At 45.9% G+C, this 27,387-nt stretch overlaps 1 protein-coding gene across 1 annotated transcript in view; it reads left to right on the forward strand.

Annotated features, from left to right (window-relative positions):
• The window catches only part of vwa5b1 (von Willebrand factor A domain containing 5B1), a 258,318-nt gene that overhangs the window by 97,462 nt on the left and 133,469 nt on the right, over window positions 1-27,387 (forward strand). The window contains 2 exon segments of the mRNA XM_078557677.1: window positions 11,400-11,510; window positions 25,622-25,824. Of these exon segments, the coding sequence (XP_078413803.1) occupies window positions 11,400-11,510; window positions 25,622-25,824 (314 nt within the window).

The following is a 27,387-nucleotide window of genomic DNA, read 5'->3' on the forward strand; positions in this document are numbered from 1 at the left end:
CAATGAATTACCTTAAAGATTTCTTAGGACTTGCTGCAGCCTGGAATTTGAAAAGATTTAGCTCATCCTCACAGGTTCTGCTGACTCTGCATTCTGAAACTGGAATTCCAAAGGAGATACAGCCTAGTCTTCTCTTCTGCTGCAGTAAGGAATTTTAAATCCCTGCCTTCAGTTTCCAGGCCTTTCTTTGGAGCTTTTTCTAGCGATTTTTTATTATTTTTTTCTCTGTGCCTCTGCTTCTGGAGCTTCTTTTCAGGTCAGAATGCTTTGGTGAATTTTTCTCAGTCTTCAAGTATTTCAGTTAGTCTCTGCAGTGCGGTAGGTCTGAGGAAGTCTCTGTAGTCTGAAACAAAAACAGAAAATGCCGGAAAAACTCAGCAGGTCTAAGAGCGTCTGTAGAGAGAGAGACAGAGTTAACATTTGGAGTCTGTATGACTTTTCTTCAGAGCTCTGAAGAAGAGCCATATGGACTCGAAACATTAACTCTGTCTTTCTCTCTACAGATGCTGCCAGACCTGCTGAGTTTTTCCAGCATTTTCTGTTTTTGTTTCAGATTTCCAGCATCTGCAGTATTTTGTTTTTATCCCTGTCGTCTGAAGTAGGTTAATTGTAAGTCTTTATTAACTACAAGAACTATTTCAAAGATGTCGGGCAGAATTGTCCAAGATTTTCACTAAGTGCAGTAGTGGGTGTGTAAAATGAGGTTTTACCAGGCAGCCACAATGGCTTTTCATGCTATATTATCCCAAATCCGCCACATTAGCTATGCATTCCCGGGAAACACGCCATTTCCATGGTGGATGTGCTCTCCCTGCCACGCCATCACCTCGTTGCTTCATTACGCCGGGTGCCATATTTAAAGTGCAGCTGTGCGAACACATCTCAGTGCTTCCAGTCCATGACTGTTGCATAAAAGACATGGACCTGAAAGGCAAGAAGACTGCAGCCCCCAGGTTCAGTGACGTCTCCCTTGAGTGCCTTTTGGACACAGCGGAGTTTCACTGTGATGTCCTCTACCCCCATTCTAGCCGCAGGATGGGCAGCAACACCACCAATCCGGCTTGGGAGGCAGTGGCAGCGAGGGTCAGTGCCAACGCCCTGCAAAAGAGGACAGCCTCCCAGTGCCACCAGAGGATGAATAATCTCCTCTGTTCCTCCAGGGTAAGTCACTCCTTCATCACTCTCAACTCACACACTCACAAACCCATCACACATCCACAGGGATCTCACTCACTGCCAGTTCAAGGAGCATCACCATTCATTCTCTCACACTCACCGTCATTATCCTCATCCCATCCATGGAACCACTCACCACTCACACAGGCCAGGCGTACTTACCATCTGGCCTGGCACAATTCCTGCTTACACTCTCTCCATCTCTATCCATGCAGGACAAGCTGGCACACAACAAGAGAGAGAGGCTGCAGACTGATGGAGGAATGCCTGAAATCAAGGTCCTCACGGACTTTAAAAACAGAGCCATCCAGCTGGCTGGCGATGACCGGGACTGGTCCTGTGCTGACGGTGAGGTCGGCGCTGCTCTACCAAGTGAGGGTCCAGCAGTGCAACATCCATCAGACAACCATGCTGTGAGTGATGTGTCCTGTTTCACAGGCTACTGCCATGTACTAATTATCTCCCCTCGCTCTCACAGGCACATCTGGGAAGCAGCCGACAGAGCCCACAACCCAGGGCCTCCAATCAAGCCCTGAGGGAAGCTCAGAAGAGGAATCTGAAGGCACCCTCCCTGAAGTCCCATCACAACGCTCACCCACACCCTCCACCAGCGTAGAGACACACACCTCGGTGGGACCTAGCTTTAGAGCAGCCTCAGGATCACAATCTGGTGAGCACATCGCACTGTCTGATCCACAGCAGGTTGAGGCAGAGACTTCCCAGGTCCCCGGCACTCAGAGGAGCTGCTGGAGGCCAGAACGTTGCTGAGTCCGAGTCAGATGATGAGCCTCTGGACTCCGTAACTGGAGTTGCTGGAGCTGTAAAGACAAGCTCGGGAACATCAGGAAGGGATGTCCGCTGCACTCCTCATATTGCAAGGCACGATGCAGGAGTCTGTCAGCCTTTAGCCTGAGGTGATAGCGCCGGCAATGCAACACACCGAGGTCAACACTGGCAGGATGGTGGCCACCATGGAGACCTTGGTCCAGGACGTTGCTCCTGCTCTGCTGTGCGGGCTCAACTCCATCGCTTATGCCATAGTTGGCCTCTCTCAGTGTGTATGTGAGAGGGGTGTGGGGCAGCCCAATCTCACGCCAGGTACCCCTTCTCCTCAGGGAGTCAGCCAGGAGCCCTTGGGTACCCATAGGGAGGAGGATCAGTGGGTGTACCCCCAAGGGCCATCCATCCAGGTGACTCTGGGAGTGTCCAGCCTATTCAACTCACCTCTTCCTGTGTCCTGAGCAGCTCCAGCTACTGCCACACAGCAGGACCCCGAAAGCAGTTTGGGGCCCTCCAGGTCTTGGCCCTCCAGAGGGTGCTCACCAAGGTCATCGTAGACAGGGTGTAGCAGTCAGCAGGTTGCCTCCACTGTGGATGTCCAGGGAGCACCAAGACACAGCGTCACGGTTGGGCAGGTTAAGGAGAATTAATTGCACAGCCTGGGCACGGGTGTTAATCACTTGTACATAATGTTCACTATTGTAAATAAACTCCCAAGAATGTCTCCCTGCCTATGGCTCCTTGTTCTGATGAGCAGTGTTCGTGTCATCACACAGGACCAGAGATGACAAATGAAACCAGCCACTAGTAGAGGGGCTCCCATGTCAATCATCACTATGGAAATCAGATAGTTGGCAGCAACTAAGGAAAACTGGAGTAACTAATCCTGTGGATTTTCCTCCTCCTTTGAGGAAGTACGTAAGAAGAACTAATATTACGGACAGGAGAGGGAGAAACTGAACTTCTTTATCCTCCCCCCGTTTGTCCGTAAGCAGAGGTGTTTTGAATTATTTTTACATACAAACATATGAATTAGGAGCAGGAGTTGGGCCACTCGGCCCCTCAAACCTGCTCCACCATTCAATAAGATTATGGCTGATCTGATTGTAACCTCAACTCCAGATTCCCTACCTACCCCCAATAACCTTTCACCCCCTTTCACACCTAAAGTAGGCTATAGTGTGTTTCCCCAAACACTTGGTTCGAGTGATCCAATTTAAAAATAATTTGCAGAAAACATGTGTTACGATTAACTCAGATGGTTAGTTTATTCACATTCAAACCAAGAGGAAGATTTACAACTATAGGCAACAACAGTAAAGAACAACAGAAACAAATATTTGCTCACATGATTTCCAGACTCTGAGAGGTCAAAGTTGTTAGAATCATATCTCACAAGACTGAATTTTTCAGTTACAAACTGGACAAACATGGCTTGATCTGGACATGTAGATGCTAATCTGGGATTTTTTAAAAGTAAGGTCATAATTTCACCTTGGAACTGCCAACAAGCAGGCCTTTTCCAAGAAATCACCTGACCTATATGGTACTTGGGAAGTAGTTGTTTGTTTGTTTTGAACTGCAAAGCCCTTTAATTAATGAAAAGCTGGAAGACAAACAGACGATTGCATAGGATAGAGATAGAAAAAACATAAGTTGGGAACCTGCTTGCTTTGAAGGTAGCCTTGTTGGAGATGGAAGACTGTCTCTCTCTCTCTCTCTCTCTCTCTACCTTGTCTAAAGTTGTATGTGGTTTTCAACCTGTAGCCAGAGAACCCTCATCTGAGTGTAACTGGTCTGCATTTGGACCTGCAAAGCTGGACCAGTTGGTGAGAACTTCCAGGAATCCATCTTCATACGAGGGAACTCCAGATCGACAGCGTCGATACCCTGTGGATTTTATCCTTTATTTTATAACACCCATCCTCCAAAGCCCATCTCATCAGAAAGAGACTCTACCTGTTTGCACTTTGTTTGTCTGTCTGTATGTGTGTTTATGTGTGTGCTGGGGAATTCTTTAGGAAGGGATAGATGGTTATACTTCCTGATTACAATTGTGTGTTAACCAGTACTTGCAACTTGTTAAAATAAGTTTTATTTTAAAAATAAATGAACTATTCTGAGTTTTTGAAAGAAGCCTAGCTAGAGTCTCTTTTCTTCTGGGTACAAGAGGTATAGGTACACAATTGGCCATTTCAGTGAGAAAATTAAACATTTAAATTAATGTTATGACCTGCGGAGTAGTGGGGCTTGATAATTCACACACTTTTCCCATCCCGGTCGTAACAAAGAGGGTGTTTCCTTCATGATGGAGTTCAGTCCAGATGAGTTCCTGGTTGAAGACAGCAAGATAAAAATCCTTGAAACAAATTATGTTGCAGCACGATGGGCTTTCTGTGCTTAGACCACTTGGCAGGTGATAATCAGAGACTTCTAAACTAAACAGGCTTCGAGGAGTTGAGAGATGGTGACCAGCTGCTTGGTCAGCTGGGAACTGCTGGAGTTCTTTCTGGTTGGTATTAAAGCAGCAGTCTGAGCTGTGAGGCTAGAAATGTAATATCAAAGTGGCCCAAAAGGCTAAAAGCATGGAATCATGTGACATGGTCCATTAACAAGTTAATTGCAGCCTCACAAGCAATTTCTGTGCTTCTGGCCAAAATCCATTGTTTCCCTTAGGCGTGAAATGGTGGCTGTTAACACTTAGAACCATAGAAACCATAGAAAAGTTACAGCACAGAAGAAAGCCATTTGGTCCATCTTGTCCATACCAGCCCGAGGTCACCCAGGTGCCCTTTCTAATCCCACCTTCCTGCACCCGGCCCATAGCCCTGCAGCTTACAGCACTTTAGGTGCAGATCCAGGTACTTTTTAAAAGAGTTTAAAGTTTCTGCCACTACCACCAACTTGGGCAGCGAATTCCAGATACTCACTACCCTCTGCTTTAAAAAGTTCTTCCTCATGTCCCCCCTACACCTTCTGCCACTTATCTTGAATCTATGTCCCCTGATTGTAGAATTCTCCATCAAGGGAAATAATTTTATCCTGTCCACTCTATCTATTCCCCTCATAATTTTGTACACCTCAATCAAGTCACCTCTCAGCCTTCTTTGTTCTAAGGAGAATAACCCCAACCTATCCAATCTCTCCTCGTAGCTACACTTTTCTAACCCTGGCAACATTCTTGTAAACCTCCTCTGCATTCTCTCCAGAGCTATTACGTCCTTCCTGTAATGTGGTGACCAGAACTACACACAATACTCCAGTTGTGGCCTCACCAGTGTTCTATACAATTCTAACATTATATCCTTACTTTTATATTCTATACCTCTGCCAATGAAGGAGAGCATTCCATATGCCTTCTTTACAACCTTGTCTACTTGGACTGCTGCCTTCAGGGACCTGTGTACTTGTACGCCAAGATCTCTCACTTCATCTACCCCTCTCAATATATTCCCATTTATTTTGTAATCCCTGTAACTGTTTGACCTCCCTAAATGTATGACCTCACACTTCTCTATGTTAAGATCCGTCCGCCCACTCCACCAACCCATCTATATCGTTTTGGAGATTATGGCTATCCTCTACACTATCCACTACTCGGCCAATCTTTGTGTCATCTGCAAATTTCCCAATCGTGCCCCCCACGTTCACGTCCAAATTGTTAATATATAACACAAACAGCAAGGGTCCCAACACCGAGCCCTGTGGAACACCACTTGAGACAACTTTCCATTCGCAAAGAAATCCATCGACCATTACCCTTTGTTTCCTGTTACAAAGCCAACCTTTTATCCAGTTTGCCACATTACCCTGAATCCCATGGGCTTTTACTTTCCTGACCAATCTGCCATGTGGGACCTTGTCAAATGCCTTGCTAAAATCCACGTACACAACATCCACTGCACTACCTTCATCAACCCTTCTTGTCACTTCCTCAAAGAATTCAATCATATTTGTGAGGCAAGACCTTCCTTTAACAAATCCATGCTGACCATCCCTGACTAGTTCATGCCTTTCCACATGACAGTTAATCCTATCTCTCAGGATTGATTCTACTAATTTGCTCACCACCGATGTAAGACTAACTGGCCTATAATTGTTTGGCATTTCCTTTAATCCCTTTTTAAACAATGGAACTACGTTTGCATTTCTCCAGTCCTCCGGTACCTCCTCTGTATCTAGTGAAGATTGGAAAATCATCCTCAGAGCATCTGCTATCTCCTCCCTGACTTCCTTCAGCAGCCTCGGAAACAATTCATCTGGCCCTGGCGACTTATCAACTTTCAAGGATTTCAACCCTTCGAAGTCTTCCTCTCTCTTTATGATTATCCCATCCAATATCTCGCAGTGTTCCTCCTGGACTACTATATCTACATCCTCCCTTTCCTTTGTAAACACAGAGACAAAATATTCATTCAAAACCCTTCCCACAGCCTCTGCATCTACACACAAGTTTCCAACTTCATCTCTGATAGGTCCCACTTTTTCCTTAACCAACCTTTTAGCATTAATATATTGGTAAAACATCTTTGGGTTATCTTTAACTTTACTTGCTAATCTTTTTCATGCCTTCTCTTTGATTTCCTTATTTCCTTTTTTACTTCGTCCCTGCACTTCCTATATTTGTCTAGGCTATCTGCAGTGCTTAGTTCTTTGTGCCTATCGTACGCTTTCTTTTTCTGTTTGATCTTCCTCTGTATTCCTCTAGACAACCAGGGAGGTCTAGATCTGGCAGTGCCACTCTTATTTTTGTAGGGGACGTGTCTACTTTGTACAATTAGGATCTCGCTTTTTAGTGCTTCCCACTGGTTTTCCACTGTTTTATCCTCCAGCAGTGCTGTCCAGTCCACCTCAGCCAAGTTCCTTCTCATTTCTGCAAAATTTGCCTTCCCCCAGTTCAAGACTTTTACTCCTGCCTTATCTCTCTCCTTTTCCATGGTAATGCTAAATCTAACTGAATTGTGATCACTGTCCCTGATATGGTCGCCAACTGTCACTTCACCCACTTGCCCTTCTTCGTTCCCCAAGACTAGGTCTAGAATTGCATTTCCTCTCGTTGGGTTTGTCACTAATTGGTTGAAAAAATTTTCCTGGACACACTGCATGAATTTTTCTCCCTCAGTGCCCCTTATATTGTTTGAATCCCAGTTGATATTAGGATAGTTGAAGTCTCCTACTATTATTGCCCTCTTGTTCTTACAAGCAGAAATTTGTCTATATATTTGTTCTTCTATCTCCCTTTCACTATTTGGGGGTCTGTAGTATACTCCCAGTAGTGTGAATGCCCCTTTTTTATTTCTAAGCTCAATCCATGCAGCCTCGTTTATGACCCACTTAGTATATCATCCCTCCTCACAACTGGAATTGATTCTTTAACCATTAGTGCTACCCCCCCTCCTTTTTTATCTCCTACTCTATCGTGTCTGAAGACTCTATAACCAGGGATATTTAGCTGCCAGTTTTGTCCCTCCTTTAGCCAGGTCTCCGTTATAGCAATGACATCCTGCTGCCATGTGTCTACCTGTGTCCTTAACTCATCTATCTTGTTTGTAATACTCCTTGCATTGAAGTATAAACAGTTTAACCCCGTCAATTTCCCTTGCTGGACACTTTTTAAACCTTGCTTCTCCTGTAACTCCATGTCTATCACAACGTCCCTAGCTAATGTTCTACCTCTATTTTTCTGATCTGAATCTGACCTATCTGATCCTACTCCTGGGATCCCATCCCCCTGCCACACTAGTTTAAATACTCCCCAACAGAACTAGCAAAAGCCCCTGCAAGGACACTGGTCCCAGCTCTGCCTGGGTGCAGCCCGTCCGGTTTGTACAGGTCCCACCTTCCCCAGAACCGGTCCCAGTGCCTCAAGAATCTGATATAACAAGTGTTGATGTCTGTGCCTGGCTGGGATTGGGGGTGGGGTTGGGGGAGTCGGTTTGTCTGTCAGTCGTCTAGTTTTGTGATTATAATGTGGCCTTTCAATGGGGTGTTAGATTCCACAAGGGTGAGAGTGGAACGCATTTCTTGTAATTTCTGTTGGTTGCTCCCAGAACGGTTGGCCAATCTTGAGTCATGTGACCTAAGCAGCCATTTTGTAGTTCAGCAGAAGTCCAATTTGAAATTGCATAAAAAGAAATAAAGTTTGGATACACACAGTTTTGATTTTTTATGTCTTATTGACATCACACTAATGTTTTGGAGTTGGTGAATTGCTGAGACAAAGTTTAGCACATGAAACTGGTGCTGCAGTGTAACAGCTGCCTGTCCCCCGGTGAAGGATTTGTTTGTGAATATTGATCAAACTTTTTATGGATGAGAGGTTATTTCCTAAATAAAAACTGTACCCACTGTTATTGCACACCATGTTTATTTCCTTTCTAAATGTTCCCCCTTTACTTTGTGCTGATGGAACCCACTGTGCATTTCATATTTTGGCAGCAGCGTGTGAAAAATGATTTGTGTCACCTGTAAAGGTCAAATCATTTTGTGCTCTCCATACAAACCTTGTAGATTGGCTGCTAGTCATGGAGCCTTCTGAGGTCACATTAGTTCAGGAAAGAAAGAAAATAAAGAAGGACTTGCATTTATGTAGCACCGTTATGACCTCAGGAAGTCCCAAGGTGCTTTGCAGACAAGTATGTAGAAGTCTAGTCATTTATAATGTAGGAAATGCAGCAGCCAATTTGTGCACAGCAAGATCCCACAAACAGTAATGTGATAATAATCAATATAGTGCCTCGGGATCTTTTATAGTTGAGAGTGCAGATGGGCCTTATTTTAATGCCTGGCATCAAAGACGATACCCTGACGAGTACCGATGCAGTCACTCAGCACCGATGCAGCCACTCAGCACCGATGCAGCCACTCAGCACCGATGCAGCCACTCAGCACCGATGCAGTCACTCAGCACCGATGCAGTCACTCAGCACCGATGCAGCCACTCAGCACCGATGCAGTCACTCAGCACCGATGCAGCCACTCAGCACCGATGCAGTCACTCAGCACCGATGCAGCCACTCAGCACCGAAGCAGTCACTCAGCACCGATGCAGTCACTCAGCACCGATGCAGCCACTCAGCACCGATGCAGCCACTCAGCACCGATGCAGTCACTCAGCACCGATGCAGCCACTCAGCACCGATGCAGTCACTCAGCACCGATGCAGTCACTCAGCACCGATGCAGCCACTCAGCACCGAAGCAGTCACTCAGCACCGATGCAGTCACTCAGCACCGATGCAGCCACTCAGCACCGATGCAGCCACTCAGCACCGATGCAGTCACTCAGCACCGATGCAGCCACTCAGCACCGATGCAGTCACTCAGCACCGATGCAGTCACTCAGCACCGATGCAGTCACTCAGCACTGAACTGAACTGTCCGTGACTCTGGAGTTTCACAATTCTGGAATGGAGTCGAAACTCGTAACCCTCAGAGTTAGAGACATTCTGGCAAATAAAGAAGGCATCTGGACAGCGTGCTCCAAACTTCAGTCACACCTCAAAGTGAGATATGGGATTGGGTTTTTGCTGAGTCGGGATGACTTGGGAGTCCTTTAAAAATGCAGATGGGACTTGATTCCGAGATTCCCGACCTCATTCCCAGGCTGTCTTATTTTTAAAAGTGCCTTTAAAGGGTGTTGGCTTGTTCAGGTCAAAAGCCCACACCCTACACTCCCGACTAGGCTGGCTCCATTGGGGGATAGGCCTGTCCTAATACTCTGCAATTCTCATGGAGTCAGGCAAGATTTTCAAAGAGCCGTGGTTGATGGTACCTCAGAAGAGTCATGAACCCTAGTCTGCATGTGGGAACCATTTAAAAGGTAAATTCAAAAGGTCCTCCTCATACCTGCTATGCCCCTCCTCCACCCCCCCCCCAATAGCCTCTCATGCCTTCTCTGCCAAGTTATGGCACTTCACCTACCCGCCCCCCACTTTTCCCCTTATGTCACCATGTTAATTTATAGCACACCCGTTGACCAACTATACACTGTATAGAACCAATGAGCCCTATAGTGAGAGTAGGATGTATAAAAAAAGCTTTAAAACATCATTCATTCAATACTTTCCACTATGTTTTTTAAAAAAAACAGTTTCACTTCAGAGCAATAAAAGTGTAAATCATCTAGACTCTTTAAATTCTCAATAACAGAAACCTCTTAACCTTGTGTAAATAAACATTGTGAAATTGACAGCAGAGATCAGAGAGACTGAGCAGTCTTTCAAGCAATGTTTTCCCTGGGGCTCAGGTGTTTCAACAAGACTAATGGATTTTGGGGCTTTCAGGGTGGGTGGAGTGCCATAGCATGGCATGGTGGCATGAGCTACTTTAAGTGTGTTGGAGGGGAGGTAAGCAGGTGACAGCTGGAGGGCCTTTGTATTTTTATTTTAACTTGGATGAAGTCCCAAGTCACTGAGACAGGTTTTTTTAAACAGCCCACCTCTGCACCCAACAGCCCTGTGGCTGCCTCTGACCTGTTTTTTGGGTCAGTTTGCCCAATCCCAGCCTGTACCCCTGCCCCCGGCCAGGAAGATTCCACCTTTGCAGGCACTTTCCCCCGAGGCGGGCTGACAGGGTGGGGAATTTTCCCGACTCCCACTACCCACCTCAAGGATGACATAGATTTCTGTTCTTTCCTGTCCTTTTCCCTTCCACTGCCTCTCAATTTGCTTTAAACCTATTACGTCTCTGACTTTGACTAGCTTGGATGGTCATGGACCTGAAACGTTGAGTGGAATTTACAGCTCCTCCCACCTGCAGAGTCTTCTGGTTCCACTGAAGTCAATGGAGTTTTGAATGCTCGCCGCATTCCCTGTCCCCCTTCCTTTCACATTAACTCTGTTTCATGCTCAACAGATGCTGCCAGACCTTCTGAGTGTTTCCAGCATTTTCTGTTTCTCTTACAGCAATATTTACAGTCGTGTGAACTATTTTTCTATAGTTAGACAAAATCTGGGCTGATTATTAATGATTCACCTTCTAATATAAATGTCTTTTGTTTTTTTCTATGATTTTAAATTCGTCAGTCATATTAAAAATGATAACACGCTGCCATGCCTCCGGGATGTGTGTAGGAAGTTTACTTTGTGCAGTTAGTTTCTGGGTGGTTAATTTGCATCACTGGTTAAGTGAGCTCTCATCAACTTATCCAGTATACCTGCCAGAACTGTCCCTTTATTCCAATTCTGTTCTTTGTTTCCATGTGATTTTCTCCAGGGGACTACTTTATGCAGATTAATCCTGGTGATAACATTATAAAACGTAATTTCCAACTGTTGATAGGTGCTTGAACTCACTGTGAGGAGACACGATTTACAGGACACTAACCCATTGATTACTGAGTTGCTTGGCTACCACAATATTATTCTGATTGAAGCATCTGCGGATAATATTTGATGTACACTTCAATGCACTAACTCTTTGCTTTTTTTCTTTGCTGTAAAGGATGCAATGCTGGTAGTCTTGAAAAGTCTTATGTCTTCATGTCTGTTTAATATAATTGGATTTGGCTCCACTTTTCGGACCTTGTTTCCAGCTAGCAGGTCTTATAATGAAGTAAGTTATTATTTTCTGCTGCTTATCATTATTCCCATAAACATGCAACACATTTAAAATAATATAGAAATTGCCTGCCTGCCGTTTAGAACTGGTTTAAATTAACTTTCATAAAAGCAAAAAACTGTGGATGCTAAAAAATTAAATCAACTTTCATACCCCTTAAAAACATTTTGCTGCTCCTCTTTTGAATACTTGCTGGTAACCCTGCATTGCATGAGGGACTTTGCTGCTTGTTCAGGTTCTCCAGAAAGGAAAGGAGAAATGGCAGCTAACGTTGTAAGCCAAGCAAGCAAAGATTCATGGGTTTGTAACTTTATCGAGAGAATATGAAAACATAAGGAATAGGTGCAGGAGACCATTCTGCCCTTCAAGCCTGCTCCACCATTCAATTCCATATTGGCTGATCTTGGGCTTCACCTCCACTATCAACTCCACCATCCCACCAGCTCCCCATATCCCTTGATTCCCTGAGAGATCAAAAATCTATCAATCTCAATCTTGAATATGCTCAATGATAGAACATGTACAACCCTCTGGGGTGGGGAATTCCAAACATTGATAAGTTTGAGTGAAGAAATTTCTCCTCATATCAGCCCTAAGTGATTATCCCCAAACCCTGATGCTGTGTCTCCATGTTGTAGATTCCCCAGCCAACCTGTTAATGTCCTTCAGAATCTTGTATTTTTCAATGAGTTCACCTCTCATTTTTCTGAACTCAGAGAGTATACATAATTTACTTAGTCTCTCATCATAGGACAACCCTTTTATTCCAGGGACCAATCTAGCGAGAAACTTTGCTGTACCACCTCCAATGCAAGTATACCTTTATTTAGTATGGAGACTAGAACAATACACTGTGCTCTCAGCCCCGAATGGAGAATTGGCCCATACATTGAATGACAGAGCAGATTCAACAAGCCATATCATTTACTCCTGCTCCTATCTCTTGTGTTCTTGCATTGCCAAAATGAATAACGTCACACTTTCCCACATTATACTCCATTTGCCACCTTGTTGCCCACTCACTTAACCTGTTTATATCACTTTGCAGTGCCTCCTCACTGCTCACAATCCCACTTAACTTTATATTGACAGCAAACTCAGGTACATTACTCTTGGCCTCTTCATTTAAATCATTCATAAAGCCTGTAAATAGTTGAGGTCCCGGCACTGATCCTTGCAGCACTCCACTAGTCACAGCCAGCCAACTTGAAATTGCCCTGTTTATATCTACTATCTGCTTCCTGCATAAAGCAATCCTCCATCCATGCTAATATATTACCCTAAACTGTATGAGCCTTACCTTGGGTAGCAACCTTATCAAATGGATTGAGAATTGGTTAGCAGACAGGAAACAGACAGTAGGAATAAATGGGTCTTTTTCAGAGTGGCAGGGACTAGTGGGGTACCGCAGAGATCAGTGTTTGGGCCCCAGCTATTCACAATATATATCAATGATTTGGATGAGGGAACCAAATGTAATATTTCCAAGTTTGCTGATGAAATGAAACTTGGTGGGAATGTGAGTGGTGAGGAGGATGTTAAGAGGCTTCAAGATGATTTAGACAAGTTGAGTGAGTGGGCAAATACATGACAGATGCAGTAGAGCATGGATAAGTGTGAAGTTATCCACTTTGGTAGGAAAAACAGAATAGCAGGGTATTAGTTAAATGGTGATAGATTGGGAATGTTGATGTACAAAGGGACCTGGGTGTCCTTGTACACCAATCACTGAAAGCAAGCATGCAGGTACAGCAAGCAGTTTAGAAGGCAAATGGTATGTTGGTCTTCATTGTGAGAGGACTTGAGTACAGGAGCAAGGATGTCTCACTGCACCTGTACAGGGCCTTGGTGAGACCATACCTGGAGTATTGTATGCAGTTTTGGTCTCCTTACCTAAGAAAGGAGATACTCACCACAGAGGGAGTGCAGTGAAGGTTCACCAGACTGATTCCAGGATTGTCGTATGAGGAGAGATTGGGTCGACTAGGCCTGTATTCACTGGAGTTTAGAAGAATGAGAGGGGATCTCATAGACATTTATGGCACAGAAGGAGGCCATTTGACCCATTGTGTCCGCGCCGGGCAACAAAGACCTGACTACAGTAATCCCATTTTCCATGGCTTGGCTCATAGTCCTGGCTACACAAGTAAATATCTAAATACTTCTTAAATGTTACAAGAGTGTCTGACTCAACCACCCTTTCAGGCAGTGAGTTCCAGACTCCCACCACCCTCTGGGTGAAAAGATTTCTCCTCAACTCCCCTCTTAACCTTCTACCTCTTACCTTAAATCTATGCCCTCTGGTTATTGACCCCTCTGCTAACGGAAAAAGTGCCTTCCTATCCACCCTACCTATGCCTCTCATAATCTTATGCACCTCTATCAGGTCCCCTCTCAAACTTTGCTGCTCCAATGAAAACAACCCCAGCCTATCCAATCTTTCCTAATAGCTCAGACCCTCCAGCCCAGGCAGCATCCTGGTAAATCTCCTCTGCACCCTCTCCTGTGCACTCACATCCTTCCTATAATGTGGTGACCAGAACTGCACGCAGTACCCTAGCTGTGGCCTAACCAGAATTGTATATAGTTCCAGTATAACCTCCCTGCTCTTGCCATTATTAGCTGAGGCATAGAATACAAGTATCCCATACGCCTTCTTAATCACCTTATCTACCTGCTCTGCTACCTTCAGGGATCTATGGATATGCACACCAAGGTCCCTCTGATCTTCAGTACTTTCCAGGGCCCTGCCATTCATAGTGTAATCCACCTTGTTAGCCCTCCCCAAGTGCATACCTCACACTTTTCTGGGTTGAATTCCATTTGTCACTGCTCTGCCCACCTGACCAGTCCATTGATATCCTCCTGCAGTTTACTGCTATCCTCCTCACTGTTTACCATCCTACCAATTTTCATGTCAGCGGCAAACTTCTTGATCATCCCCCCTACATTTAAGTCCAAGTCATTTATGTACACCACAAACAGCAAGGGCCCCAGCACTGAGCCCTGTGGAACCCCACTGGAAACAGACTTCCAGTCACAGAAAATCCCTCTACCATCACCCTCTGCTTTCTGCCTCTCAGCTAATTTTGGATCCAACGTGCCACTTTGCCTTAGATCCCATGGGCTCTCACTTTTTTCACTAGTCTACCATGAGGGACCTTATCAAAAGTCTTGCTAAAGTTGATGTAGACCACGTATAAAATTCTGACAGGACTGGACAGACTGGATGCAGGGATGATGTTTCCTCTGGTTTGTGGGTCTAGGACAAGGGGTCACAGCCTCAGGATATGGGGTAGGCCATTTGGGACTGAGATGAGGAGAAACTTCTTCACTCAGAGGGTGGTGAACCTGTGGAATTCTCTACCACATAAGGCTATGAAGCCAAAGTCACTGAATATATTTAAGAAGGAAATAGATAAATTTGTAGACTCTAAAGGGGTATAGGGGGGTGGGGAGGACGGGAGTGTAGCATTGAGATAGAGGATCAGCCATGATTATATTGAATGGTGGAGCATGCCTGAAAGGCCGAATGGTCTACTCCTGCTCCTATTTTCTACGTTTCTATGTTTCTATGCCTTTTTGAAATCTAAGTATACCACATCTACTGGTCTCGCTTTATCTACCCCACAAGTTACATCCTCAAAAAATTCTAATACATTTACCAAACACAATTTCTTTTTCCTAAAACTATGTTGACTTTGTCTGATCATACTATGATTTTCTAAGTGCATTTTTAAGACTTAATTAATAATAGATTCTAGCACTTTCCAATGAATGATGCCAGACTAACTGGCCTGTAGTTCCTTGTTTTCTCTCTTCCTTCTTTCTTGAATAGCAGTGTTACATTTTCTAACTTCCATTCCACTGGGACTGTTCTGGAATTTAGTGAATTTTGGGAATTGCATCCACTTTCTCTGCAGCTATCTCTTTTTGAACCATGGATGTAGGCCATCAGGTCCTGGGGATTTACCAGCATTTAGTTACATTTCTCCAACACTTTTTCTACATTGATATTAATTACCTTAAGTTCCTTGCTCTTTGTATATAATTTGTGTCTTCTGTGAATTCGGACACAAAATATTTGCTCAATGTCTCTGCCATTTCCTCATTTCCAATGATAATTTCTCCAGTCTCTGCCTCTAAGGGATCAATGTTTACTTTAGCTACTCTCCTCTTTTTTTATACACTTGTAACTGCTCTTCCAATCTGTTTATATGTTCTTGGTTAGCTTAAACCAATATTCTATTTTTTCCCTTTTCATCAACGTTTTTTAACCATATTCCAAGATTATATTACAGCCTTGAAATCACAGTCTGACAATCTTCTTTCAGTTTTATATGTATAACTCATCTTGGTTTTAGTCAGACTTGCACCAACACAAGTCAGTGAATTTGAAGAGGCTTCATGACTATTATCATTATTAAAGGCTTCTCCAAATAGAATCTGTAGCTGGTAACTGGAAATTGCATCACCAGTCTGTACAATACACAGAATATATGACGCTCTTTCATAAAATGCCACAAAGAAAATGGGATATTATATAAACTTGGCATTTTAAGCCTTACTGTGTTGTGAGTAAACCTTAATGTGTGGGTGGTCTGGAAGCTATAGGTGATTTCATTTCTCTGCTGGAGGTCTTTCCCAGCTTAGCAAGTTTCACAATTGATGTGGCCAAGCTGATCCTTAGATGTCAAGCCTTCAGTTGACTGGAAAAAAAAACAAACATTTGGAGCCACTTCATAACTCTTATAAGAGTTGATTTTCCAGGCAACTTTTCTTGGTGGAAACATTTAACTTTATTTACAAGACGGCAGCAGCTACATGTGTGCATCTAACTCTATAACTAACAAAGAACTCTCTCCTAGAAGTTCCTGGCACTGCAAACTGATTGGTTTACACAGAACATGTGATCTTACAACACAGGATTATTCTTAAAGCTACAGTCTTACATTTATCAAAACTATAATTACTACAATAACCAATTATATTGCAGGGCTTTTGGTAATTGTTCTTATTTCCAAGTGGGATGGGGGAGCCAAAGAAGAGGAGAAAAGGAATTTAGACTAGATTAGTTTGGATAGTGGGGTGGTGACAAAGGCATATGGGACACTTGCCTTTATCAATCGAGGCATAGATTACAAAAGTAGGGAGGTCATGTTGGAGTTGTATAGAACCTTGGTGAGGCCACAGCTGGAGTACTGTGTGCAGTTCTGGTCGCCACATTATAGGAAGGATGTGATTGCACTGGAGGGGGTGCAGAGGAGATTCACCAGGATGTTGCCTGGGATGAAACATTTAAGTTATGAAGAGAGGTTGGATAGACTTGGGTTGTTTTCGTTGGGGCAGAGAAGACTGAGAGGCGACCTGATTGAGGTTTACAAGATTATGAGGGGCATGGACAGGGTGGATAGGGAGCAGCTGTTCCCATTAGTTGAACGGTCAATCACAACAGGACATAAGTTCAAGGTGAGGGGCAGGAGGTTTAGGGGGGGATGTGAGGAAAAACTTTTTTACCCAGAGGGTGGTGACGGTCTGGAATGCGCTGCCTGGGAGGGTGGTGGAGACGGGTTAGCCTCACATCCTTTAAAAAGTACCTGGATGAACACTTGGCACATCATAACATTCAAGGCTATGGGCCAAGTGCTGGTAAATGGGATTAGGTAGGTAGGTCAGGTGTTTCTCACATGTCGGTGCAGACTCGATGGGCCAAAGAGCCTCTTCTGCACTGTGTGATTCTGTGAACTAATGTTAAAACAGTAAAACAAGGAGGAGGAGGAAAAAATAGGGAAGAAGTAAAAGCGTGAGAGAAAACCAAAGACAGTGGTATGGAATTTTCCAGCTTCGTTGACATCAGGTGTCATGGCGGGTCGGGAGGAGAACAAGATGGCGAGAAGCCAAAAATCTGTTTCACGCCATTGTGAAACCAATTGCGATCATCCGCTCCACCCATCAATGGTGGGCTGCATTTCCCGCCGCAGAACATCAGTACCACCATTTTAATACATTTGCATCTAATTATAAGTTCTGCCCCCCCCCATGCTGGATCATCCGGGCACATTGGCATGATTGCACCTGGCAAGCTGAACTTCAAGGGGAGCTCGGAGGTGAATGCACGCTAACGTAGTGCAGCACTCGCGAGGGTCACCCATTGGACTTCAAGGACGAGGCGCCGCACATTCAGGCGAGGGCACAGGTAAGTCGCTTTTTCCTGGCTGGCTAGCAGTGCAGTTCTGGGGCAAGGCAGCATGGTCTGATGGTAGTGCACAAGCCCATGCAAGGTGGGCGAGGGAAGCAGCCACACATTAGGGAAACCTTGTATAAAGTGACCATTCCTCCGCAGCTGAGACAGTTCAGATGCAGCCACATTGACATGTGTGGAGTCGGGCCTCTAGTTTATCTGCCCACTGAAGCAACACAGAGGCATGAAAGTGCCACCAAATGCTCCAGAGCTTTTCACCCCTTGGGCACAGATTGCAAATTAATGGGCGTTTTAGTGGACTGCAGAACAGTTGGATGACTGGGTACATTGTACAATCTCCTTGCTAAAGCCGGCCAGGGAGCAGTCACTGGTGGAGGTGCTCACAGCCCCTTGGCAATGTCAGCATCCCGGTTTGGACCAGTCTCGCCCATGGTTCAAGCTAACAGGGCAGCCTTGCAGTGCGGGTAAGGAGAATGCCTACACCTGAGCTGAGGGCACAGCATGCAGTCCAATGGGCAAAGCTGCCGCCAATCGGTCAGGTAGAGTGGGGCAGAGGTGGGTGGGGTTTCAGGCAGCCATGCAGCGCACTAAACTCTGGCCAGCACTCTTCGGGATGCATTAAAGGGCCTTGAGACGGACGCAGACCTGCACACATAACCATGAAAGGCCTCTAGGAAACCAATGTTAACCCATGCATCTCCCTTTTACATCCTGCAGGAGGAGTACATCAGGAGCATGGAGCCTGGTGACCGAGCTGTATGCCTCGTGCTTACGGAGAGCAGAGACAAAGGAGAAGAGAGCAATGGAGATGCCTGTGCAGAGGGAGAAGCAGCACCCTCTGGAAGAAGGGGCGGCTGGGGCTCCCACACACGCTGCTGAAGAGCCACAGCGCAGTACCGCTGGTCGGTGCCGAGCTAGACCCAGGGTCTATAGACAGGGCTTGTTATTCATGCAAATGACCCAGAACAAGTGTTGCCGAAGACTGTACATGTCCAGCGAACTGGTCGGTCACATCTGCTGCCTGCTGCAGGATTTGGCGCCACGGGAACATGGCGGACATCCACTGCGCGTGGCGTGAAAGTGATCATGGCGCTCAATTTATACGCCATTGGCTCCTTTCAGAGATCCAGAGATGACCTCTGTGGGATCTCACAAGTCTCCACACACAAGTGCATCCAGGAGGTCACGGACACCATATTTACGAATGCACACAACTTTTTGCATTTTGTCTGAATCAGGAAAGCCAGGATGCAAGAGCGATTGGATTTGCCCAGGTCTCAGGTTTCCCACAGGTGTAGGTTGCCATCGACTGTACTCATGTGGCGCTCAGCTCTCCCTCGCAACAAATAGTCAACTACATCAACCACAGGGGATTCCATTCGCTGAGTGTGCAGCTAGTGTGTGACCACCACAAACACATCCTGCAGGTCTGCGCACGGTTTCCAGGCAGTATCTGTGACTCCTACATTCTCAGTTGGTCACAGATCCCTGACATCTTCCAGGGTCCACAGAGGCTGCAGGTTTGGCTCCTCGGGGACAAGGGACAGAGGCCGTGGCTGATGACATCCGTGCGGCGGCCTCAGACTGCAGCAGAGCGACGCTATAATGAGGGTCATGCTGCAGACCAGGGGATGCTGAAGATGAGGTTCCAGTGCCTGGACCGGTCTGGTGGAGCCCTGCAATACAGTCCACAGAGGGTGTCACACATCATTGTCGCCTGCTGTGCCCTTTACAACCTGGCGCTGCAATGAGGAGAGGAGCTGGCGGAGGGCGAGATGGAGGAGCTGCACGTCTCCTCCGATGAGGAGGATGTCGATAGGGATGATGGTGATGAGGCCCTCGAAGGCAAAAATGATGATGATGAGGCCATTGCATTGCCCAGACGAGGTAGGAGCATTCAGGAGGCCCTCATAGCCACTCGATTCATGGAAGATGATGGCGATATACAATGAGGAGACTCCATTGATCCTCACATTGCATCTGTGAACATTTGACTCCTGTGTGGCTGATGGCAGCGCACATACCCTCGGTGCTCAGGCTCATGTCATGGAGACACAGTGGAGGGCCTAATAGTCTCTATATTCCGCGGGGATGATGATGACATGCAGTGGAGACAGCCTGTAGATCCTCATAGATCTTATGTGAATGTCTGACTCCTGTCTGGCTGAGGGCAGCTCACCTGCGCTCTGTGATCAGGGTTATGTCATGGAGATGCAGCGGGGAGACTTTAACTTCTCCTGATCCTGTGACATCCTTTGTGAGCTGAACCCTTCAGGGCCACAGTCACCGGACACAGATGCTGATGAGATGGGGGGTCGGCCACACCCCAAAGGTGCTGGGAAGGAAGGGAAGAGGGTGGAAGGCACATGCTTGAGCGTTTGGGGTTGGGGGATGACTGGAGCCCTGGAGGGAAGGGATGAACAGAGTCACATGACTCGGGGGTGGGGTTTAAAGGAAGAAGGGGCATAAATCTGAGTTAATCCTGGGACAGTGCGCACTATGCTACAAGGTAACCTGGGAGCTCGCATGACTCTTACACCTTGAGCCATTTGCAGGTGCCGCAGACCTTCGAGAGTCCTCAGTGGATTCAGGGTTGGTTCATTGGTGTTAAAGGCTATGCCCAAAAGACATGGCTAATAATGCCCATTCGGCGGCCACAGAGTGCTTCAGAGGAGAGGTACGATGCAGCTCATTCAGCAACAGGGTCCTTGATTGAGCAGAGCATTGGCATGTTGAAGATGTGGGCAGTGCTCTCTAGTACTCTCCCCAGAGTGTGTCCCAGATCATCGCGGTTTGCTGCGCTCCACACAGCCTGGTGAGTTGACACATGGAGAAATGGAGGAACTACATGTCTGCTCCAATGAGGAGGATGCCAAAAGGGATGACCCTGAAGAGAGTGAGGAAGAGGCCTTTGCATGGACCATACATGGCTGCCATGCCCGTGAGACCCTTACCAAGGTTCCAAGGTGATGAAGGTGACTGGCCATACAAAGCCATTCTACCTGTCCCTCAATATAGGGTAGACTGTAACACCTTTGCTATCCTCAGCATCTCAGTGAAGGACATCCATTTCCCAATGAGTAGTCACAATTGTGTGCAAAAATGGCCTCATCCTTGGAAGGCTAGGCACCTATGGAGCATGTGGCCGTTCTCTAATGGGATAAGAACTCCACTGGCACTCACTGTGAAGCAAGGAGACATGATGCAGTCCTTCAATCATCACATCAACATTTCACTGCCTATGGCAGCCTTCAAGAGGCAGGAACACTACTGCAAACACAGTGCACTCATGGCAGTATGCCTGGAGCATTGCAAGGCATCTCAAGGAGGACAATCATCAATCACTGGTTATCACATGGACTGTCTGAGGAATGATCTGAATCCAGAATGTGGCATCTCTCCAAAGGCCAACTCCCATGCATGAATAATGTTCAGGCCTCATCCTCAGACTGAGTCCCCAGCAGGACGCAGTGATCTGTCACTCAGTCATGGATGCGGGCCTGCGAGTCATCACCTTTGTGTGCACAGAGAGCTCCAGCAGCACCATCGTCTGATCGTTGATAAGCTCTCATAATCCTGCCTTTGTCGGGAGCTTCCCAAGTTCACACCCAGCATTGCCATGGTATCTGGGGGCGAGGTGGCCCAGTCAGTCTTAACACTGCATTTAAGGATTATTTAGTAACTTTATTGGTAATATGGAGCACACAGCAGATGTACATTACAGGCCTGCACATTTTCATCCTAGCAGATTGAGATATGTATGAGGAAGCCTTAGACGCTGATGGCACTGTCATGATCAAAGAACCATGCCGATTGTCTTTCTGACAGCTAACGCAGGGATCCCGTCAAGACAAGCTAGCCAGACCTTCAGGTACAAACCAGCATCCTCACATGTAACAGGCCAGCATCATGAGGCTGGGCACAAGCCTATAATGTCGCATAGTTATGGACGACTAGCAGACATTTCAAGAGTCACCAAGTGCTAACTAGGTCCATTGCTCTGCATCATTCAGGTGGAGAGTGGGAACTATTATAGGAATAATGTTTAGCCGTAAACATGGTCACGGGTTAATGTTGCAGGCCAGCAGGAAAGGCTAAGGTCCCCATTGGTTACTTAAACTGTAACCCACAGCCAAACCTGACAGACATTACATGGAGGTCATTGAAAAGTTTACTTGGCCAGAATAGCTCCAAGGAGGGTCACATTTAAAACCTGTAACATCCACAGAGAACAGACTTCAGTGCATCAGCATCAGGAGAATAAACAAAACTGCACAATCTATACTCGTGAGGCCACATGATATGATCCTCTGGCACAAGCCGAAGATATGATTTGTCCAATCACCATGTTGATAGAGCAACTGGCCTTGTTCTTATTGCTTCTGTGTTCATAAAGGTGACTGACTGAACTGAGATTGAGCGACACACCATAGATCTGAGGAACATGATGGGAGATTAGTGACAGTGGGGGACCGGGGGAGGGGGGTGAGGGGAAACTGTTACACTTGGATAACCTTGGAGCATTGCATCAGATGGGAAAAGCCATTCACTAGATAAGACTTTGAGACAGAAAAGCAAAATATATTTACACATGTGCAAAGTATGTACAGTGAATGAACACCCATGTCACCATTATGATCTTCTTAAGAACTTAAGAACTTCTTAGTTTTTCTAACCCTGCTGTTACATGTATTGCACCTCTGACACCTGCAGCAGAGGTAGAAGCAGCTTGCTGACAGCTATGCCTTGCCTGAGATAACCTTGGGCATCCTCTGGAGGCCTGAGGCCTTGGAGGCCCATGGCCTGCTTTGGGTCTCTTGCTGTGGAGCAGGTGCACCCTCCTCAGCCTCAGCAGCTAAAGTTGCTGAAGTCACAGGCGGAGGGGATTTGGAGGGCTGGATACACTGAAGAGTGGATTCCCAGGAGTGTCTGGCTGATGGTCCTCCTCCCTGTGGGTGCCTGAGGGCCCCTCATCGACTCCTTGAGGAAAAGGGACACCTGGAGGGAGGTTGAGGGCCCCCTCTCGCCTAGCCACTGGTGGATTCCACTCATAGCTACAGCGATGGTATGCGTGTCCGATGCACATTGGCATAAAGTGCTCAGGCAGGGTTTCCATGGCGATGTCACCTTTTGAATGGTGCCCTCAATGGGCTCATATGTCAGAGCCATGACATCAGGCAGAACGGGGACGGACTCCCCCATCCTTTGTTCTAATCTGATAATGGCCTCAGACTACCATACCTGCTGTTCCCCTGCCTGTCCTGGGAGCTGCAACATTTCTCTGAGTGCTGATTCCAGAGACTTGTCATTGGACTCGGATTCAGCAGAGGCCTGACCTCCAGCAGGCCTCCGAATGTCCGAGACCTTGGTTGTCACTGCCTCCACCTGCTGTGGAGCCATTTCTGTGCCGTGCTCACCAATGGTGACCCCGATCCTGCTCTAGAACTAGGTCCCACTGAGGTGTGTGTCTCTGCAGGTGGAGGGTGTGGGTGAACATAGCGATGGGTCTTCCTCAGATGGTTCCTCAGCCTCCTCATCCAAGGTGTCCTGGGGGCTGGGGTTGATGGACCTTTCTTGCTGGTGGCAGTGATAGAGAGAAGAGATATTGGCTAGACAGTCACCTACATTAAAGAACAGTATGTGTAGGTGGCTGATCTACTGCATGGGCCCTCACTGGCTTGTTGGGAGACGCCAATCTCACCTTCAGTACAGGAACAGTCCCTGTCCTCACCAGCTTGATCTGCCATCTGCTCCTCGAAGGGGGTGAGTGGCCTCAACTCTGACATCCCCCCTCCGGTCTGGGATCTCTCCCTCTTGTTGTGGGTGAACTTGTCCTGCATAAAGACAGATGGATAGTGTGTGAGTAGCACGGATGGAAGGGCAGATGATAAGCTTGCATGCCTGCTGTGCGCACTGAGTGCTTCCCAGTAAGAGCTGAAGACGTGACTTGTGCAGGATCTTACAGGAGGTGATGAGTGTGTGTGAGAGAATCAGTGGGGATCTGCTGGTAGTGTGTGAGAGTTCTCTGTGGACTCTAACCGTGCGAATGTTTGATGGCCTTATGACAGTGTGAGTTGAGAGTGAGGAGAAGGTTGACATATCCTCTTCCTGCACTGGATAGCAATCCTCTTCTGATGGCCACATGCACTGACCTCCCTGGCAAACTCCTCCCAAGCCAGCATGGTGAGGTTGGTGGACCTCATGCTACCATTTCTGGGATAGAGGACCTCCTGCCTGTCCTGGTCTGAGTGGAGGAGTCTCTCTGGGCACCTGTTGCTGAATTTGGGATCTGAGGGCTTGCTTTGTTCCAGGGCCATCACTCCTCACAATACATCCTGGGCTGCAGAGAGTGGCTGTGTGTGTGTGTGTGTGTGTGTGTGTGTGTGTGTGTGTGTGTGGACGCTGCTTAAATATAACGGCCAGAACTTTGACCCAATGAGGTAACAGTGGGTGGATAGACCCCAGCCTGCCCCACCAAGAGATTCAGAATCACAGAATTGTTATAGTATAGAAGGCCATTCGGCCCATCATGTCTGCACCAGCTCTTTGGGCATTTTAACTTAGTGCCAATCTCCTGCCTTTTCCCCGTAACCCTGCACATTGTTTCTATTTAAATAATCATCCAATACCCTCCTGAATGACTCAATCAAACCTGCCTCCACCACACTTCCAGACAGCGCATTCCAAACCCTAACTACTCGCTGTGTGAATAAGCTTTTTCTCACCTCACACTTGCTTCTTTTGCAAAACACTTTAAATCTGTGCCCTTTGGTTCTTGATCTGTTTACAAGCAGGAACAGTTTCTCCCTATCTACTCTGTCCAGACCCCTCATGATTTTGTTTCCTCTCAGCCCTCTCCTCTCCAAGCAAAACAGTTCGATGAGGTGTTCATTTATACATAAATAATGAACTGAAAAGCAGTTGATCTGGCACAGAAATCTCCCCCGGCAGCCGGTGGGAATCACACCCACTTTCCTGTCTGCCACAATACTTAGTCTCTAGAGCAGAAAATTCCTCCCATTTCTACTGAAACAGAGTAAAGGCTATTTGGAGAAAATGGTGTTTCATTGTTCAGTTGGGAAGCCAAAGGGGTGGGATTGAATTTCCTTGGAAAATGATTTTTTCATATGGAATAATATTTGAACGTGCTGGATGTAAAAAGAACAAAGCAACTGGAACTAGCAATCTAAAGATCTTTAATTAATAATACTAAATGTATCGGTATGCAAAAAATAGCTGGAAATCAATAATCAAACTAACCATGAGAAACTGATTTTATTTCTCTCAGACTGGCTCTTCTCTTCATTTTAATGTTTGCTGCAAGCTTTTAACAATTCTCCTTCTTCACATCTGAGGCTGTTTAGTCTAAACATCCTGTCTGGTCGGGAGAGTGGGGTAGGGTTCCAATGTCAGTGATAGATCTCGAAAGCTGCTGCACCCACTCGATGGGGTGTGGGGGAGTGTTGGAGATGGGGGGCTATGAATTCATTACTAGGTAAACGAACCATGTTAGCTTATCCGTACCCTTCCTCCTGGTCAGAAAGCTAATGATATTCATCCTCACTGCGACAAGCTGCTACAAGAAAACCATGGCGACATGAAGTGAGCACAACCCCCTTTGCTAACTGTCCATCCACACACCTCAAAATCAAACACTTCATATCCAGTGCAAATTCCAGTGAAATATTCCTGAAGCTTCTCGCTGGCTAGCCTGCTTTACTTTAAATTAGTTCCATTGATCTGATGCCTCCAAGTTGCTTTGTTTCGTAGCCATGGAAATAATGGTTGATTATAAAAAAACACTTACAGCATAAACCAGATATCTGACAGCAAATAATAAATAATTAGAAATGTTAAAATTCCATAGCTTTCGATTGTAATGTTTTAAAATAAATCTCTGCAGGAGACACTGGCTGTAGCCTGTGACTATATCAGAAAAACCAGGGCTGACATGGGAGGAACTAACCTACTGGCACCTCTGAACTGGATCTTCCGGCAGCCGATTCAGAGAGGTCACCCACGGCTGCTGTTTCTCCTGACTGATGGTTCTGTCAGTAACACGGGGAAAGTGATAGAACTGATCCGGAACAATGCACGTTCGAGCAGGTAATGCACAAAGGTTTACTCGTTCATTGGCTTTAAGAGTACAGCTTGCTGTAAAATGGGACCTTTTTTTGAACGTTACAAATTTGTAATTTCTTTTCAACTGTTAGGCTTAAGTGGAGGCAGTGTTCTTATATTTAAAATGTTTTCAATGAAATTCTTTACATAGAACTTTAACAGCACAGAAAAAGGTCATTTGGCCCAACTGGTCCATGCTGGTTTTTATGCTGCACAGGAGTCTCCTCCCACCCCTTTCATCACATCCCCCTATCAGCATATCAGCATTTCATCAGCATCCATCAGAATCCCACCAGCATTTCATCAGCATTTCATCAACATTTCATCAGCAACCATTAGCATATCAGCATTTTATCAGCATATCATCAGCATATCATCAGCATTCATTAGCATATCAGCATTTTATTAGCATCCCATCAGAATCCCATTAGCATTTCATCAGCACCCATCAGCATATCAGCATTTTATTAGCATCCCATCAGCATATCATCAGCATTTCATCAGCATTCATTAGCATATCAGCATTTTATTAGCATCCCATCAGCATATCATCAGCATTCATTAGCATATCAGCATTTTATTAGCATCCCATCAGAATCCTATTAGCATTTCATCAGCACCCATCAGCATATCATCAGCATTTCATCAGCATATCAGCATTTTATTAGCATACCATCAGCATATCATCAGCATATCATCAGCATTCATTAGCATATCAGCATTTTATTAGCATCCCATCAGAATCCCACCAGCATTTCATCAGAATCCCATCAACATATCTTTCTATTTCGTTTTCCCTCATGTTTGAGAGACAACATGAATTTTAGCCCAGGCAAAACCAGAACAATAATATGAAAAACTTGATACATCAACAATGAGAAACTTGCATGGCACTGATTACAAAACAACCCCAATGTTAATGTCCAAAGCAGATGTGGGGCTTGACTCTCCTCTGTTAAGCCTGGCATTGGCCTTGTTGGGACTGCACTGCAGATTCACCAGGGCGGTGCCAAGGCTTCAACGGTTACATCATCAGCACATGTTTTCTAAACTTGGTTTGCATTCCCTTGAATTTAGAAGGTGAGGAGTGATCTAATTCTCTTGGTTTTATATAAACATTGGGGTTACTTTGAGTTCATGCTATGCCTCATAGGTGCTATCAATAGCCCTCAAACCTGGCCAGCCTCGTGATTCTAAAAATGTTGCAGGTCTGTTTTCTGTTCTCATTTCGGAAATACTGTTGAGGTGCACAAACTGAATTGCCCTCCCAAAGAGACTTTACTGTGGAAGAGAAGCAAACTGGCTGATCTGGTAAACGTCCCTTTAACTCCTTGCAATAATGCTGTGACATCAACCTTTTGAGCTGTGGTTACTTCCTGACACAGAGGTGTTGAGTTGTGACATTGCACATCCTTCTCCTGATTTGAACAGAGAATTTCTAAAAGTTCATGTCTAAAGCACAGCTTCTGAGACAAGGTCAAAGGGAAAGACCTCCGTGTGTGTCTAGATCAATACAGATGCTGACTGGTGGCTTGATTCTCTTTCTCT

Source organism: Cetorhinus maximus, chromosome 15 (assembly GCF_964194155.1).
Source record: "Cetorhinus maximus chromosome 15, sCetMax3.hap1.1, whole genome shotgun sequence".
In the NCBI taxonomy this organism is placed as follows: Eukaryota; Metazoa; Chordata; class Chondrichthyes; order Lamniformes; family Cetorhinidae; genus Cetorhinus; species Cetorhinus maximus.